This window comes from Chinchilla lanigera, unplaced genomic scaffold, assembly GCF_000276665.1.
Source record: "Chinchilla lanigera isolate Chin_1 unplaced genomic scaffold, ChiLan1.0 scaffold00038, whole genome shotgun sequence".
Classification (NCBI taxonomy): Eukaryota; Metazoa; Chordata; class Mammalia; order Rodentia; family Chinchillidae; genus Chinchilla; species Chinchilla lanigera.
In genome coordinates, this window is record NW_004955439.1 from 13,586,693 (window position 1) to 13,605,485 (window position 18,793).

General features: G+C 34.3%; 1 protein-coding gene across 6 annotated transcripts in view; it reads right to left on the bottom strand.

The window, feature by feature from the left end:
- Stxbp5 (syntaxin binding protein 5 (tomosyn)) overlaps nt 1-18,793 on the bottom strand; it is a gene marked incomplete at its 5' end in the record, with an annotated part of 163,325 nt that overhangs the window by 6,587 nt on the left and 137,945 nt on the right. For all 6 annotated transcript variants that reach the window (XM_013517356.1, XM_013517355.1, XM_013517352.1 and 3 more), the window contains 5 exon segments: nt 3,241-3,352; nt 7,421-7,586; nt 7,892-8,261; nt 12,398-12,637; nt 17,768-17,818. In XM_013517356.1, the coding sequence (XP_013372810.1) occupies nt 3,241-3,352; nt 7,421-7,586; nt 7,892-8,261; nt 12,398-12,637; nt 17,768-17,818 (939 nt within the window).

An 18,793-nucleotide genomic window follows, 5' to 3' on the forward strand; every position in this document is an offset into this window, starting at 1 on the left:
CATATTCTAATGAATACATTGCCTTGTAATGGAAAAGAGACTTTGTAGAAATGATTGAATTAAGGACCTAGAAACGGGGCAATTATCCTGCAGTATTTAGGTGAGCCAAATTTAATCACACAAATCCTTAAAAGCAAAATGCTTTTCCTAGCTATAGGGAGAAAAAAAGAGGTGGAGAGAAAGGGAAAGGAAGGAGGAGATATGAGACTTCAGAAAAACATAGATGCAAAGGGACCAGAAGTATAGAAATACATATGGTCTCTACAAGCTAAAAGGCCAAAGAAATAAGACTGCCCGAGAGCCTCCAAACAGACAGCCCTGGAAACATCAGTAAGACCCATGTTGGTTTCTAATCCACAGAATATAACATGGTACAACTGGCTGTTTTAAGCCAGTAAGTTTGTGGAAATTTGTTACAGCAGCAATAGAAAACTAGTGCAAAAATTTTTAAAATTCTCATTTTATTAATATAATATAAACAAATTTAAATTTATTTTTCTGTACTGATTATATCCAGCAAGTGTGCTAAACTGTATTATTCCTAATAATGTAGTTATAGACTCTTTTGCATTTTCTAATGTAAATGACTTGTTTTGTTTTCCCTTTCCAATTATTGTAACTTTTTTTTCTGTTATCTTTCTATACCCTCTAGGGACTTCAATATATTTTTGAATAAATATAGTAAGTAAGGATAATGTTTACTCTTGATCTCAAAGATAAAGTTTTTATTATCTTTTAATGTCTGGCATTAAGTGTGCTATGTGTTGTTGGATTTGGCAGCTAAATGTTGTATAATATTTTGTAGTTACAATTTTATCAACTTACTTTCTAGGAATCTCTATTGTGAATGGATAATGAATTTTAAATCATATCTTTCTTGCACTTGAGTGGGTGTTCATGTGATTTTTCCTCTAATCTGTTAATATAGTAAATTACTGACTGATCTTTTCTTTTGTAAAGGTAAGTCAACTATGAACTGTTGGTACAAACCACACATGAAGTTGGTATACTGCCTTTATTACTAATGTTGGCTTCAACATAGTAATACTTCATTTTAATTTTTGTATTTATATTCATGGGTGATATTTCCCTTTTTCTCCCCTTTCTCATACTAGTTTGGTTTTTAGTATTAAGGTTATAATAACCTCACTAAATAAATGTTTTCTTTTTCTATTAGAGTTTATACAGAAGTACAATTATTTTTTTGTCTAAATATCTGTAAGAACTCATTAGTGAAGACCAATTTGCAGCAGGAGTTTACTTACAGAAAAGTATGAAGTGACAGTTTCAATATCTAACAGTTATAGTGCTATTTAGATTTTTATTTCTGTTTTTGGTAGTTTACTTCACCAAAAGTTTCAAAAATTTTGCTGTAAAATTATTTTTAAAAGTATTTTTTTTCCCATTTCCTTTTTTATTTGTGCCTCTTTTTTCTTGCTGAGTTTTACCACAGCTTTATTAGTTTTACTTTTTTGTTTAAAAATCAGCCTTTAGCTTTTGTTATATTAAGTTAATAACTAAAATCAAATCCCCAATGTGATGCTGGGGTGAGACCTTTGAGAGGTAATCAGCCTTCAGGAATGGGGTTAGTGCGCCGTAAGGGTCAGAGAGCTAGCTTGCTCTCTCTCTCCCTTGCAGACACAGCAAGAAGTACTTATGCACTTATTTATTTTCTTTCAAAATCATTGTTTCCTACATCTCCAACATTCCACTGAGAATTATATTCCTTCTATCTGAAGTACACCCTTTAGCATTCCCTTTAGTGTGTTAGCAATGCCTATTTATTTATTCATTTGCCTAGAAGTATCTTAATCTAAAATTCTGAGATGAAAATACCCTTCAATAATTACAGTCAGCATGTAGATCATCTTATCATATACTGAGACGTCAGTTATCCATCTATAGCCTGTTAAAAGGCATCTATTATGTTTTCTAACCACTTTTAGTCTTTAATGTGTATTTTCATAAAATATATCTACTTGAGAAGTTTAAAAATATCTGGAACTTACTAAGTTTCTTGAATTTGTGGATAACCATTAATTTCAAAATGTTCCAGGGATATTTCTTTATACTGCATACTGATTCTTCTTATTTCACTCGAAGTCTGAACATGTTATATATTCTCATAGCAACTTCTATTTTAAATCCTTTATGTATTTTACTTTTTTCGTCTTTGTGCTATATTCTGGAAAACTTCTTCTAATATTTAAATTATGTAATTCTCTCTTTACCTATGTCTAATTTGCACTTAATGTTCATCTAAAGAGTATCAATGGTCTTTTCAATCTTTCAGTTCAAAAAGTCCATTTTAGATTTTTTTCATCTACTTTACTGATTTTTATTATCTTCAGTTATCTGATAAAATGTCCAGGTATAATATTTATCCTCGTGAACATAAAATGGATTGACCAGCCGAAATCCAAAACTACAAAATCCAAAACTTCTTGACAGCTAACACGATACCCAAAAAATTTCAGATTTTAAAGCATTCCAGATTGCAGATATTTTTAATTAGAGATGTAGAACTGGTAAATTTTATGCAAATATTCCCTTGTACTACAAGATGAACAGAAGCCTTTGGGGACCAGGAAAGGAATATTATGGCAAGGATCTTCAGTCCCCTAGAAGCTCTGGTGTCAAAGGCTTGGTTCTCAACTGGTAGTGCTGTTGGCCCCACTACAAGTTGGAGCCTAATGGAGGGAGGACAAGTCACTTAGGGCTTGCCCTTAAGCGGGATACTGGGACCGTGGGCTCTCCATTCATTTCCTCTACTTTCTGCTTACCATGAGGCGAGCAGCTTTGCTTCACCATAGATGCCATACACACTATTCTAATGTTCTGCTTTCCAGCATGCTCAAAAACAACACAGCCAACCCAACCATGGACCAAAACTTCTGAATCTGTGAGCCAAAACTAATCCTCCTTCACTCTAAGTTTATTTTTTAGGTATTTTATCACAGTGATGGAAATCTGATTAACATACTCATCAGTGAAAGACAATTTTAGGAATAAAATAATAAAGATGACATTTAATTTAAATAAAATGCTCTCTGAATTATACTGAAAGTTGTGAATACTTCTTTTCTGCTTCTAAAGTATCCTGATTTTGGTCCCCTGAAAAAATATTTTCCTGCTTTGGGAGAGAATGACAAAATATATACTTTGTTAAAATGTGGATATATTAATTATTGAGATAAAGAGAAAAAAGGTGAACAACTCAAACTAAACAAATTGACTTACATAGTTCTTCTCTATCAAGAGACTGTGCACCACCTCCAAATAAGCCTTTAAAGAATCCCCTGTTTGGTGCTTCAGGTGTTTCTACAGGAGTGAAGAGTTCACCCAACATCTCCTTTAAAATCAAAACAAATTTTCATTGTTAAGTCTTCAGGGAAATTACACTGATTAACAAAACCATTATTGTAAGCTATTTAATATAAGTCCAGACAATTAACTGTTGAGATTCACAAACAATTAATGAGCACATTTCAAAGGATCAGGATCAGATCTGATAGTACTGACTTATTCAAAGAGTATGTTTTTAAATTAAGACTTACTGCCTGCTTATTTCACTAGATTATACTTGGAATTTCAGGTAAAGATGGTATTTCTGCTTAGGCTGTAAGGCATTTACCTGCCCTCTCTTTGAGTCTCTTCTACACTTTGCCAAGATGTTATTCTAGTTTATGACTTGTCTTTTCTAATTTCTTAAGTGTGTTTTGAAGAGCAAAAGTTTTAAACTTCGTTAAAGTTATCAACTGTTTTTTTAAAGATGGTGCTTTTGGTGTCACAGATAAGAAATCTTTGCTTTACCCAGGGTAATAAAGATTTTCTTTTGTTTGTGTGTGGAAGGTTTTGGATTTTCAGTAGCTCCAGAATCATTTGTTTAAATAGCCACATTTCTCTATTATATCACCTTTTTCAAAAATTAGTTGTTCATATACGAGTTTATTTCTGAATGCTCTGTTCTGATCCACTGGCGTAATTTTGTCTTGATGCCAACATCTTTTGAATATTTAGAATACAGCAATAATACTGGTTTCATATCTTTCAGTGTAAATTCTAATGTTTATGTCCATTCTGGTTTGATTAATATCTTCATCATGGGTTCTATTTTTCCATATCTTTGCATGCCTGGTAAGCTGACTGGATAATGGACCTTGCAATTTTTAACTTCTTGCGAGTTGGATATTTCTCATTTTACCTAAGTTTTCTCGAACTTCATTACGTACACTAAGAAATATTTGGCCTTTTGGGTCTTGCTTGTATAATCTGTTAGGCAGGTCTGGAGCAGAGGATAAAAACTGGTCATCCAGATATATCAAGCTCAAATCCCTACAACTCACAAATGTTACCTCGTCTAGAAAATAGGTCTGTACAGATGTGATTAAGTATCCTGCTCTGGGACAATTATCCTGTATTATCTGGATCAGCTGCAAATTCATGTTAAGAGACAGAAGCAGAGGAAACTGTGATGCACACAGAGAAGAGGAGGCAACATGGTCATGTGGCCATGGAGGCAGAGACTGGAGTAACGTGGCTGCAAGTCAAGGAGTGGCAACAGCTACCAGAAGCTTAAGAGGCAAGAAACCAACTGTCCTTGACCTTCTGGAGGCAGTAAGGACCTACAAGGATTTTTACTTTGGCTTAGTGAAATTGATTTTGGACTGCTGACTTTCCGTAAATATGAGCAAATAATTTCCTGCTTTCCCCCCCAAAAAATTTGTGGTAATTTACTACCAGGAAACTAAAATACCCACAAACTATAAATTTTTTTCTAGTCTAGCTATTAAAACAGGCACTGTTTCTGGCCCAGGTACCAGGCACAGTTAGTTCTTCCAGATAGTTCTTCCTTTGGACAGAGGCTTTACTCACAACATGCCAAACAGCGTTTCGCGGAACACTCCTAGGGACCCTGCAGACTCCAGGCTTCTCGCTCTTCGTGGCTTTACTTGCTAACTTTCTTGGTGCACCCAAACTCTTGGTTCTGCCAAGCTCTGCCTCAGCACCATCTCTCTGTACATGCCTCACAAGTGAATGAAGCCGTTAAAGCTGGGACACCTTGTCTGTTTCCTCTCTCTAGGGATGGCTTTTCCTTGTCTTATGTCCAGGATCTTGAACACTATTGTTTCCTGAGTTTTGTTTGTTTACCTTCTTAGGTTGTATCAGGAAGAAAGGTTAATCTGGTCCCTATAATTTCAACGTGGCTAGAAAGTCCATTAATGTTTGTAGGCATCTTTTATGTTTTCGGTGAAAGTTAAATGAATGCACAATGTAAAATATGCATTTAAGAAACCAAGAAATAGTATTTATAAAGTTCACAGTAGACTTCATTTGACAAATTTTTATCAAGGCATTTTTTCCAGGTACTAAAAATTCAGAGGCAAACAAAATGCTAATATTTTCCCAGAAAATATTCAATCATAAACTTCTTAAAGAGTGACCATTTTTCATTATCTTGGTTTCATGAAGGCATATATTAGAATTATTGAAACAGTGTTTACTACTAAAACACCATTTCACTTAAACAAAAGTAAGTAAAGTTTACTATGGCTGCTATTTACTTTCACTACAGAACAGCTATGATGAAAGAACAGAATAAAATGATCTCAGTAAAGTGATGAAGTTTAGAGTTTTGTACAGTTGAATTAAGAACACAAATTTCAGATAGAAGTGAATTAAGAATATATTCAATTGTCCACATTATTTTTTAAAAAACAGTATTTTACTAGCAAAGGAAACACTAGCAAGAAATTGAGGTTTATCTTTTAAATAAAAAGCAAAATTTTATGTCAGAAACTTAGCAAACTTTGAAAACTGTTTTCACTCAAACATAGATGGGAACTTACATCAAAAATGTCAGATTTATGGATGGACCTTGAGACCACACTCTCAAGTGAAATAAACTGGACAAACACGTGTAAATGTCACACTGTCTCTCTGGTGGGAGAAACTGAAAGTGTAACTAAGAACCAAAATGAATAACAGGTTTTGCGAAACAGGAAGAATTGTTCAAAAGGAAAGAATATCTAGGTAGGAAGAAGGGAGAAAGAAAGGAAAGGAAAAATGAGAACAGAAGGATAAAATGGAAACAAAGCTGTGCAAATAAGGAAGGCAAGAAGGGTTGGAAGGAGGGAAGAAAGTAGGAAACAAAAAGGAATGAAGATTACTATGTACAGGTACAAATGCCCTATGATGAATGTGATCATATGTATATCTAAGCTGTACCAATAAACTTAATAAAAATAAAATAAACTGTCAGATTTAATTTTTATTCTCAAGGTTTACAACCTTCAGGACTAAATTTCCATTACAGTAAAACATTCTAAAGTAACAACAATAACATATGACATTTATTAAGCACATCTGCACTGGCACCATTAGCAAATTATTAAGTATCATCACCTATAGTCCACACCATACTGTCTGAGATATGTACTTGCTCTTCTTCTAATTTTAAATAAGGTGAAGCTCAGAGACAGTAACTCATCTAAAATCATGTAAGTGTACAGTGTGCAAAGGTAAACTGGATTGCAATCTTTTTGATTTTAAAGCTTGTGTTTTAAAAATAAGTAATAAACTCTAATTTACAAGTAAGACTAATGTCTCTTTAGCGTTTCATCTAAATGTCAATCAATATTTCAAGAACACTTTTACTTTAAAAAGTAAAGCCACACTGACCATTTCATTACATAGATATGTAGGCACACAGGACACCCAAATACTAAAAAAGACATATTGCCTTATTTAACATGTTCACAACAGAGCCATAGTTTTTATGTATCACTGCCAGGTGGCTTGAACTGCCAGTGGTACACGCAGGACAGTCCCACCAGGTGGCTTTTCACTAATTTTATTTGGAAAATACTCAATAAAAGTCATTAGATCTATTTGTTTCACCAATGGTACAAACTGCCTGATGGGCCGGTAAGCATGTGCCACTGGTGGCTCAAAAGGGCGGGAACAGGTTAATGCATGTGTTCATTGTCTCTCAAACACAGTGTATACATGTTATATTTATAATGATGTATAAATACCATTGTGAATACAGAGTATATACGAAAGGCTCACACAATTTGATAGATACAATTATTTTCACATTGATATACTTAAAAAAGGTCATGTGTATATGTCTATATTTATTGTATGTACAGTGGGTATAAAATGTATGTGACATTTCACATTTCTTTTCTATCCCTGGAAAGACAAATATGTCTCAGTAAAATGAAGTCCTTCACGTAACATGAATATGACAAAGGCAATTTTATCATACAACTCTCAAAGCAGTATGATAAAAAGGTTTTGAACTTTCCTAAATAGGCTCATTTGTATATTCCTGTGAAAAAAAAGGACAGAAATTATAAAGTTCATCAGAGAATTTTCACCTGTGAAAAATTATAGCAGTAGCTTTGTTATTTACCTGAAGATTTTCACAGGTCTCTTGACTGTATGTTAACCTCTGGATTTCTGTAGGTGAAACAAGATATAATGCTTGTCCATTGTTGGTGAAGCAGAATGTTCTGGCTATCCGCATATTGGTGAGGGGCAAGTAATATACATCCAACAGAGGCCTTAAGCTTGGCAAACTTCAGGAAAAAATTAAAACTTGTTAACAAAAAATGGTAGTTTTTAGTCTTGAACAGAGTATTATAGAAGTTAAAAATGGTAAAGATCTTGCAAATCTTGTAATTTAAGTTATACATCTGAGTGGAAGATAAAAAATTATTTGTATTTCTCATATACTTTTTCACTAGTTAACTTGAATGAAAATAAATTTTGAGTGTGCAATACTATAAACAAAAAAGGATTTCTTTCAAACTGAACATAATTCTGTAATATGATTTGAGGGAAGAAATGCCATATTTGTGTTAAAAGAGAATCTCACTCTTACCTGAAAGTCATGATATGGCCATTGGCACAGAAACACGCCAGGCAGATGCTGTTACTCAATGCTACAATGTCTCCGCGAAGCACGAAGGACGTCTCTGTGATGTTTTGTTTGTAAGCACAGTTCTGGGTTGGCAGTGAGATTACTTTTGCCTGCTTTTCAGAACATATCACTGCGTACTGGTTTTCACTAATTTCCTGAGAAGAGGAGGGAGATACTGAGACAGGCCGCCTTCTTTTTAATTTTTCCTTGTCATCTTTTTCTTCAGGAACATTGTGCTCTTTCCAGGGTTCATAAGCAGGTGGTATTAAGCAGCCTGTGGTATCCAGAAATGCCATTCTCAAGATTGCACCTTTTAACCTCAATATAGTACCTAAAATACAGAAGTTTAATAAATCACTCAAATATTTTAATTCACATAGTAAATATGCTATTCCCAACTGTGACACTAGACACTCCAAAATGTTAAACACATGTTAAACTGAAATTATATCCTGGATCATTGATAGGATTAGAAAAATCAAGCATGATATTTATAAGTCTGGGAAAAGATATCACCATCACACTTCCCAAATAGGTAAATGCCATTAACTATTCACAATTCACAATTTAATTCACAACTCAATTAAACATGAATTTGAAAACATGTATGTCAGGCTCAACTGAGCATGACCTCCCCAGTACCCAACCTGTTTCTCAGCAGATACACTGTTTCCAGCTCACCACAGGTGCTGCCCTCAACAAACATAGCACAGGATGTTGTAAAGAAGAGATAAGGCAGAACAAGGAATCTTCCCAGCCAGGACATCTACCTGATAACATTCATTTGCACCAGACCTTCTGAGAACTTTGACCACAGATGTTTGCTCAGATCTCCTCATTGAAGTCCCTGACACCCTTACCAGACACCTTGCCTGACCTCCCCAGTTGATCCTCTTTTGTCCAAGCCCTACAAAAGTCTCTGCTTTCCTCTGTACCCCACAGATGACCTTTTCACCCTCTACCTGTCTGCACCCAGGCACAATGAATTTTATACCGTGTTGCCTTCACACAAGCCTGCTAGCCTCTGGTGGTCTGTCACTTGCGTTGTTCCTTACAATGGATCTGAACTTATAGATTCATCATCAACCGACTATCTGGACCTATGTCTCTCACTCAGCACGCGTCTACCAGCAAGTACGAGCAAGGAGACAGCATATGGCAATTGGAGCTTTGCTTCCCTTGGGGCAACCACGAGTCACATGCGGCTGCAGAGCACTGAAAATGTGCCTTGTCCCAACTGTGGGGGGCAGCTGCGGTGCTCCGTGAGGGTAGAGCACAGGCAAGATTTTGAAGACTTTAGTACAAAAAAAGAGAAAACCTTAAATGTAAAATACATCAGTACTGTAAAAATAAGGACAACGTGCTAAAACAATAACGTTATAAAAATTAATTTCACTTATTTTTTAGTATTTTAATATAGTAGTTAGAAAATTTTACATTATACATATAGTTTAACTGACAATACAGTACTGATCTGGAAGGATATGAGAAAAGAATTCCATCTATTTCTAAGTATCACTTCTAAAATCTTAACTTTCTTTTGAACTACTTACCAATAAATGTCAAATATAACATTAACGTGGTTAATTTATAGCCTTAATTTAGGGGTTATGGTTACAATTTGCTTTAATTTGTGGTGTTTTTTCCCCACATAGCCTCAAAAATGTACAACAATGCTTTATGCTCATTTTTAAATAAGCTATGGGAGGACACAGAATTGCCTTAGTTTTCTAGTTCTTAAAGATTTTTCACATATTATTACTTACATTTGTAATAATCTTTTATAGTTTGCAAAAATTTTTCCATGAATTATTTTATTTCTAAGAGGAAGAGTTCTTGATGCTCTCTTTAAATTTCATCTTAGAAGAAAAAATGTACTTTCTTCTTTGTACTGTAGTTTTCAATATAGTAGGGTTGTCAGGTAAAATAAACGACATGTCGTTAAAGCTGAATTTCAGATAAACATACCCTTTTAGTAAAAGTATGTTCCAAATACTGTGTATCTTTCCAAATACTGCACTGGACATACATATTTAAAAAAGTATTTGTCATGTGCAAATAAATTTGACTGGGAATCCTACACTTTCATTGGCTAAAATTAGTAACTGTAACCACTAGTTCAGTTTTGACAAGTGGATAATTTACATATTTTGAACAGTTTGCTATAAAAAGGAGAAATAGAGCAGTTATTATAGCTTTAATCATTATAAATTTTCTCTTTCCTCAAGACATTCTAAAGCTAGCGATTTTCCTAAGAACTTTTATTTTATTTTTTTTTACTTTGATTTACTTGAAGAGTTTCTAGCTTTAAAGTCTTGATGAAGTCAGCTGAGTTATTCCTATTAATTTGGGAACCACTGTTTGTCTTTTTGAGGGTCTTGCTAAATTGCTAAATCACTAAGTGCCCAGGCTGGGCTCAACTTTGTGATCCTCCTGTCTCAGTCTCTCAGAGTGCTAGAATTACAAGCATATGTCAGCATGCCAAGCTAGGAACCATTTTTAGCACATACATAGTTCTAATCTGTGGATTTTCGAAACACGGCCCATAATAACTTTAAATATGTTTGTCCTATAGTTGGCAATATTTTAGCATGTTTCCTAGTACATCGCTAACTGACAGGCCTTTCTCTTTCAGGAAGGAAGGAAAGGAGAGATGGAGGAAGAGATGGAGGTAAGGGAAAAGAACAGAAAAGGAAAAAAGGAACAAAGCAGAACAATTCAATTCTTAAGCACAGAAACCCATCTGCTTGAAAAATAGTTCTTGTGTCACAGCTGCAATACAAATAACATGAGTCACTGATATTTTTAAAATGTTCTTTGATATACACATGTTGTTGTAAATATATGAGTGAATGAATGTTCATTTTATTCTTTACTATTATCTATTTGGTCCTGAATTTGCAGGCCTCCTGCCTCAACCTCCCACGTAGCCAGGATTACAGGCGTGCGCCACCATAAGCAACTCTCACTTCAAACAGGCATCTCATTAAATACAAACCCCGAAGATTTCACCACTGAGAAGGGACTGCTGTATGAAAGTTATTCTTACATCAAAGTAAATCCACAACTAATTTGATTTTATTGCAAGGGTAAATAAATACTTTTTATAATTAGTAATAAATTACCTATATTAAATTCCTCCCCATTTGTTTTTATTGGAAACTTCTCTTATTACAAACTGATGTTTATTATAAAATATACAGAAACCATAAAGTAGCAAACAGAGGAAAATAAAAATTCCTTGAGTATCACTAACCACTGAGAATTCTTGTCAATGTTTTGATTTTTACCTTTCCAGGTTTTCTGTCGCTACATACACATTTGTTGCTTACTAATAAGAAACAAATTAGGGGGCTGGGGATTTAGCTCAGCGGCAAAAAGCGCCTGCCTGACAAGCGCAAGGTCGTGAGTTCGGTTCCCGGTACCGGAGAAAAACCAAAAAAAAAAAAAAGAAACAGATTAGGAAGAAGACCGTTCTGTACCCTGTTTACTTTAATCTAACAAGAAAGTATACATTATATACTCAGGTATTTATTGAATGAAAAAATTCAAGATTATTTAAGGTAAACACAGTTGAGAAATGAACACTAAAGGTCATAATTACATTTTAATTCTGAATTCTATGAACTGTAAAAGTCTACATAGAAACAGACCTGGTGGTTTCTGTCTAGAGGATCATAAATGAGTAGTAACAGAATAGGGGCTCTCAGTTATTTCTAGACTTAAACTCCATATACATTTGAAAAAACTCTAATCTCACATTTAATACATGAAGGTTGCAGAACTTCTTTAGATTTGCTACTAAATAATTTTCTCCTAGTACAATACTTCTCTCATCCTCAGCTGCTTTCTCAGAGGCCAATCCCCAAGCTGTTTCAAACCCTGGCCTAATTTTTCTTGGAACTGCTTTCCAGCAGCTTATTAGACTCTTTTGATCTGACTCATTTTGCAAAATTAAACTGACATCATTAAACACAGCACTAAATTCTTCTTGTGAGACTACTTATATTAATGACCCTCCTGTTCTCCTGAGGAACAATGCTTACAACAAGCCAAGTTCTGATGTCACACTTACAAAATCAAAAATAACCCAGGGTAGAATGTTTAGAAATATACATTTCTGTTTTCTTCCCCTAAGTACATAACATTCTGCTTATAGAACATAATATTTTGAGGTATTGGGAATATACTATTATAATAATTTTTAAAATTTTCTTATGTGTTTATCATTTTATAAATGATCCTAGAGTTTTAAAAATCATAAAACTTGAATAGCTGTATAAATTGTATTTTAAACTTTGCTCCATGTATTCCTTTACTAAAAACCTAACATTATCACTATCCCCATTTACTTTATGTTTTAAAATTCTTACATTAATACAATAATAAACAGCAAAGGTTTCTAGTAAAATCACAGCAGATTCTGCCTGTAATGGGACTCTAAGTGCAGCACCACAGCACGCTTACCACTCGGAGACACAATCACCGGCTGAAGAAGTCTTTGCTCTCCCCCTGGGGGAAGGTTCAGCGCAATGACGAGCACTGTTCCTAGGGTGGTTCCAACCCACAGACACGGGGAAGGAGAGGAGTCCGCCTTCCGCGTAAAGGTTTCACAGAAATGAAGAGCAGAGATCGCTTCTCGGGACTCTTTATCTATGCTTGTCACACTGGAGCTCCGTGATCTGCTGAAGGAATTATCTTTTACGTCTGAAACGATTTAAAGTGTTGTGAGAGTGCTCAAGTTATAAAATATCACTTTTTGGGATATAAATTTGTCAAACAGTTAATCTTTAAAAAACCAAATATTTAGGTGTAATTTCCTTTTAGTTGAAAAATATCAATTTGCCTTTGTTTTTTTTTGTTTTTGTTTTTGTTTTTTGTCTTTTTGAGACAGGGTCTCACTATGCAGTTCAGGATGGCCTTGAGCTCACTCTGTAGCCCAGGCTAACCTCAAATTTTACTGATCCTCCTGCCTCAGCCTCCTGAGTGCTGGGACTACAGGCATGTGCCACAACACCTGGCTCAATTTACTTTTCTATAACAAAATTTCCATATTGCTTAAATGTAAAATACAAATGAATAAATCCAGCTTGCAGAACTGAGGTAGGGGCATCACAATGACGTTTTGAATGTGTGACATTTGTAATCCGGCTGCTTTTTAAATTTCAGCATTCTGTCCTCACAGGGGTTTCTTCCTTTGGTAACAGAATTCATGACTGGGCAGAACTAGAAGAGTGATGCTCTTTTTAATTTCTACATGTTATAAAAAAGATATCATATTAGGTATATTAGGTATAATCAACATTCATCTAAGATATTTTTCTGCAAAATGTGTAACTGGTATCTGTATCATATTTGATACCAGACATATTCCCTTTGCTCAGTTCTGTAACAAGAAGGATATTTTCAAATTATACTAATGAATCTCATCTTTATCTGTTTTCTCTGTAGTCAATCCCAAGCATATCTCAGACCAGTCTCGCTTTTCTCGTAACTATATTCCAGAGTCAGGATAAACTGTAACTAGACTCTTCCCCTATGTCTCACTGTTTATATTAATGACACTGCCATTTTCCTAAGAAATAACACTTGAAACAAGCCATAGTTCTGATTTCTCTCTTTCATTTTACCTGCACACCTGATGGGACACCAAGCCCTCTGTCATTTATTATAAGGTTCTGTTTTAATTTTTCCATTGTCAAACTACTATCATCCTAATGTTACCATTTACCTAGACTCACCTCCCCACCTTCAGCTCTCACTTCTAACACAACCCAATTAAAATCGGTCACCTCCATTTAAAAAGTCCACGTGGATTCTCCCCTTCTAGTTAGTCATGCTCACACTCTTACTCAGACTTTCAAGACTTTTCACAGAAGACCTTCCCCCTACCTTCCGGGCTTATCTCCTAATGCTGCACTCACCCGCTCACTGTGGAAAATAAAGCGAGCCCTTGGATTTTCCACAAAAATAATCATTTAACAACTGCTATAGTTCTGACGGTGATTTTCTGACTAGTATCTTGCATCAGTCTTTCTGCTACCTATCAAAGCTATGCTTAAGTTTCTGATTCAATCAGTTTATCCTGACTCCTACAACCAGCTTCTTTCCCTTCTGGATACACAGCCATAGAGCTCTGTCTGTCTCCCACGGCACTCAGAGTACATTTGTTCTCAGTGATTTCGGACTTATCTTATCCTCCACTCTAATGTGAATGTAAATGTCTCAAGTGCCATTTTGACACTTTGCAGAACTCTACCCAGGGCCTTTCTTACACAAAAGCTATCCAAACAACACTGAAGACAGATCTGTACCCAAATATCAAAATCAGTGTTTCTGTGGTACCATTAGGACATAAGGAAATTCACAGTAAGCTTCTACAACTCACATCTAATAAATACATCACTTTCAAATTACTTGTTTTCAATGCTTCAATGAAAGAAACAACCATTCATGTTATGAAAAAAATTTTAAATCCTAAATTGTATTGTTAAATAGAAGGTGCAAATGAATCCTAGTTATAATTCCCCAAGAGCTTTTTGCAATCAAATTTAGATTCTGCAATAGAAAATATTCCTCCCAATAATAATTCTGTGATTACAGCTAGCCTCTGGAAACAAAATTTCTAAGTAAGAAAACAAAAAAGGGTAATTTCCAACTGTAGTTTTTAAAGTGTTCTTTCTTTTGCTTCAGACAGTATTTGCTGTTAGAAAAGACCACTGTCATAATTTGAATATGGCCTGAGTGCGTCCCCCAAGGTGAATGTGCCAGAGGCAGATCTGCAGTGTGAGAATACTAAAAGGTGGTGGGATCTCTAAGCAGAAAGCCCGCTGGGAGGCCTGTATTTTTATTATATAGGTCATAGAGAGGCGTCACCCGCAGAGAAGATACATGTAGTTTTTGAGAGAACCTAGTCAGTTACTGCTAGAGAGGTTGTTATAAAGGGCAAGCTTGGACCCGGAATCCATCTGGCATCTTTTCTTGCCATTGGAAAGCTCTTGTATACTCCTACCATGATATCATCCAGGGTGCTGTGATGTGTAGAAATGCCTTAACAGAGACAAGCAAATGTGAGTACTATGTTCTTCAATCTCCAGAGTTACGAGCTAATAAACATCTTCACTTTATAAGGCTTCCAGGTTTGGGTATTTTGTTACAGCATGAGAAAATGGACTAAACTACTTACTGTAAATAAAATAACTTTCCATAATCAACTGTTCATTACTGGATAGGTTTCTCATATGGCAATGATTCCAACTATTTACTTATTTACTCTTTATAATTACCAAAGTTATCTTAGTAAAATGAGAGAAAATTTAAATTTGTTTTTCAATGATAAATGTATCTAATTTTTTACTTAAATAAATGACACATAAAATTTGACACACATAAAATTTGTATCTCCAGATATGTTTAGTTGTTTCCTAATGATAGCAATGGGAGATAATGATTCAAGAAACTGGATTACATAAATTTCAAAGTAAACTAACCTGTGGAAAAACTTGTACTAATATATACTTAAATTACAATAGATGATTTACAATAATCCACATGTTTGTGAAATCATGGGCCAAGAGAACAGTGTTTTACATTAACGGACTGAATTAACAATTAAAGACCATAAGCTACAGGTGCATTTTTATTATATAACTTATCTATAAAAATTAGACTCCAAAGAAACTCTTAAGGCTAGATCAATATGGAAAAAATAGATTCAATAAAAATTTAGCAGGAACTTTGTAAATCTACAGAGCTTATTTTATCATCTACCTACAATTGACAGGAAAACAAATTACCATTCTCATTAGTTTATGAATTATAACTTAGTTACTCCTAGTGAGTTATGTGTCATGCATCTCTGTGGTTTCAGTTTTAGAAACTGGCAAGTTAAACAAACAGAATGTTTAGTTTTAATAGTTCTAGGAACAAAAGCAGAAATAAAAACTGCTACAATTAAGCAAAGCTTACATGTGCCAGGCATTGTAAGACTCTGCATTTATGTACTTACTAAATCTACATAATCACCTTGAAAAGTATTATCATCATAATTTAACAAACAATTACACAGAAGCCCACAGAGGTTAAATGGCTTGCCCAAGATGACAAAGCTGTCAATAAATGGAAGAGTCAGGATTTGTGTCCAAGTACAAAATTTTCTGTTAGGCAACTACACAGCCTTATCAGCAATAGCATACAGTTGGAAAGCTATTATTAATGAGTATTCAAAACTGTTTAGATAAATAAAAAGTACCTGAACACAATCTTTCTGGCAGATCTAAATGCAGATTTAAAGTTCATCAGTAACGCCTTCATTCAGTACTAGTGACAGAAATGTCACAGAATTACTGCTTTCTCATTGCTCCTCTGGCCTAGAACATTGTTTTTCTATACACTACTCTCTACTTTCCACATAAGAGCTTTATGCAGTGCAATTTTGTATCTCCAGGTTAAAACGTAATACCAGGAGATGAATTTGCTTGGCGCAAAAATTAGGACAAAAAGCTAATAGCAGGGCATATTACAATTTGATGTATGCCTCGTATGGCTGAAACTTTAAAAAAATGTCAGAAATGTAACAATTACACCTATGGTTTCCAACTTATTAAGGATTTCAGGATAGTGAAGCTATAGTGAGAGTGCACTATAACATAAATGCCCATAAGCAGAAATGAATCCCATTCACAAAAGCTTCCAGGGCTGCAGGACAACCCAACGCACTAAACTGCTTTAACAACATAGGGACAACTTCAATCTAGTAATACAGTTGAATTTTTAACCCCATTGGTTCCTTGATCAAAATCTAACAATAGCAAAAAATCTTCACACACAAAAAATAGTTCAGCAGAGAAATACCTTGAAGAAAAATACTTAGGCAACACAGACATAGATATTCTCAAGGCATGTAACAGTTGAAATTATAACTGACATAATGCATTGAAATATATGGGAATGCTAGCAAAACCATAAACTGGATAAAGACATATAAAAGCATGGTGGATACACTTAGATTAATTAATTTTATATACATACATACAATTTGTGCATTTTAGTACTACTAAAATGATTGTTATTTTTTTTTTTTTTTTTACTAGTTTTAAAAGTATTTCTACATGGGCTTTCTCACAGTTTTAAGATACTGAAACAACTAAGGCTAGTTTAATTCATAGTATTCAATGTTATTGAAATCATGAGCCTCAGAGAGTAAAACAAAAACTCTGGGCCCCTCTTATAAGGAAAAAAAATGTACAATATAAACTTTAGATTTGGGGTCAAATTACCCTTTTATTTTTTAAAGTAGAGGAAACCATGCCATTCTCAAAACACAAGCTAGCCTATGCGCTTTAATTCTTGCTCCCTTCACCTGTGGCACCACTATATTTATAGGAAAAAATATAGTGTCCCACCGATGACACCTAAACACTGTGTACTTATTCACTAATAACACATTATATAATTACTGATAATTACAGGCTCTTTTTGCACAAATTTCAATCTTATGCTAATGTTTTTTAGATATAGAGTATGAAAAGGGTGAGGAAATGTACTACTTTGGTTTGCTTAAATTTGTATTATATTTATAATTTACACATACCTTCCTATAAAATATACCAAACAATGATTATCAAATCTTAGTCATTTTAAACTTAATTTATGATGAAATTCTAGACTGCAGTAATTTTATATTTTCTGACTTTTTTTTTCTATTACAGAGAGTTCAATTTTTTTTTTTTTGGTACTGAGAATCAAACTCAGGACCTTGAACTTGCCAGACAGGTGCTTGTGCCACTGAGCTCTAACCCTGGCCCCCAATTTTTTTTTTAACTTTATTTTACTTACCTAAATCAGGCTTTAGGTCAGTAGGCAAGCTTAATTTCCTTGACATCTTTGCTGAAAAATAAAATGTATTTTTAAAATTTTGAAGAATATTTTATTCTTTGATTAATACCAACTGATTTTCAAGATAGAAGTGAATACTTTTATCACTAAGCCTAGACACTAGGATAATTAAAATATGATTAATAATATTAGGAATATAAATAAAATCTTAAATTTCAACTTTTTATAAATGTATAGTACTTACTTTACCTGATGTAGTATCTTTGTGTCCTTGAAGCTCGTACTTCAAGGAAGCCTGTTACATTTTAACATTTAATTATTATTTAAGTGTACAGGAAGGGCTAGACTTTTCTAAGAGAAGAAAAGTCATTCCCAGAAGAAGATGTGGCAGATGAGGGCAATACAGGTCTCAGGCAAAGCTTGGGTAAGTGACAGAAAATCTTTCCAGCTTCTTGCCTTCAGTTATTGTGCTTGTTTTTAAATTGATTTGTAGAACAGTCACTCCTACTTCCATAATCAATTCAAAAAATTTGATTACACCATAAAATACGACTCGGTCATTGATACGTTAATATTTCCCTTTATATTTGTGACAAAAAGCCAAAGTCATGTTTAATCTAAAATTATAATATTTAAATAAATAAAGGGATTCTTATGCAGCACTAGAAAAATTAAAAGCTAATGAATAAGCCTAATGGAATTCACTTTCCATCCTCAAAATCAGTTATTGTCTTGATCTGGGAAGTAATTTAAAGTTAGGGGTTGTTCAACTATGTCTACTATGTTAGTGGTAGTGCATGCGTAACAGAATAGTGCTCCCTAGGTGAAATTTGAGAGTATGTGTTTGTTAATACATGAATGCATACACTAGGTTAAACTTTGGACTGTTAGGAGATATTTAAAGCACAGACCCTGCTAGTCCATAAAGGCGCCATGTAAACAAAGAGAAATCCAGTCATAGTACATAACTTCCACATCTAAAAAAATGACAAATCCAGTGTTAGGAAAGAGGCATTAGGCAGTCTG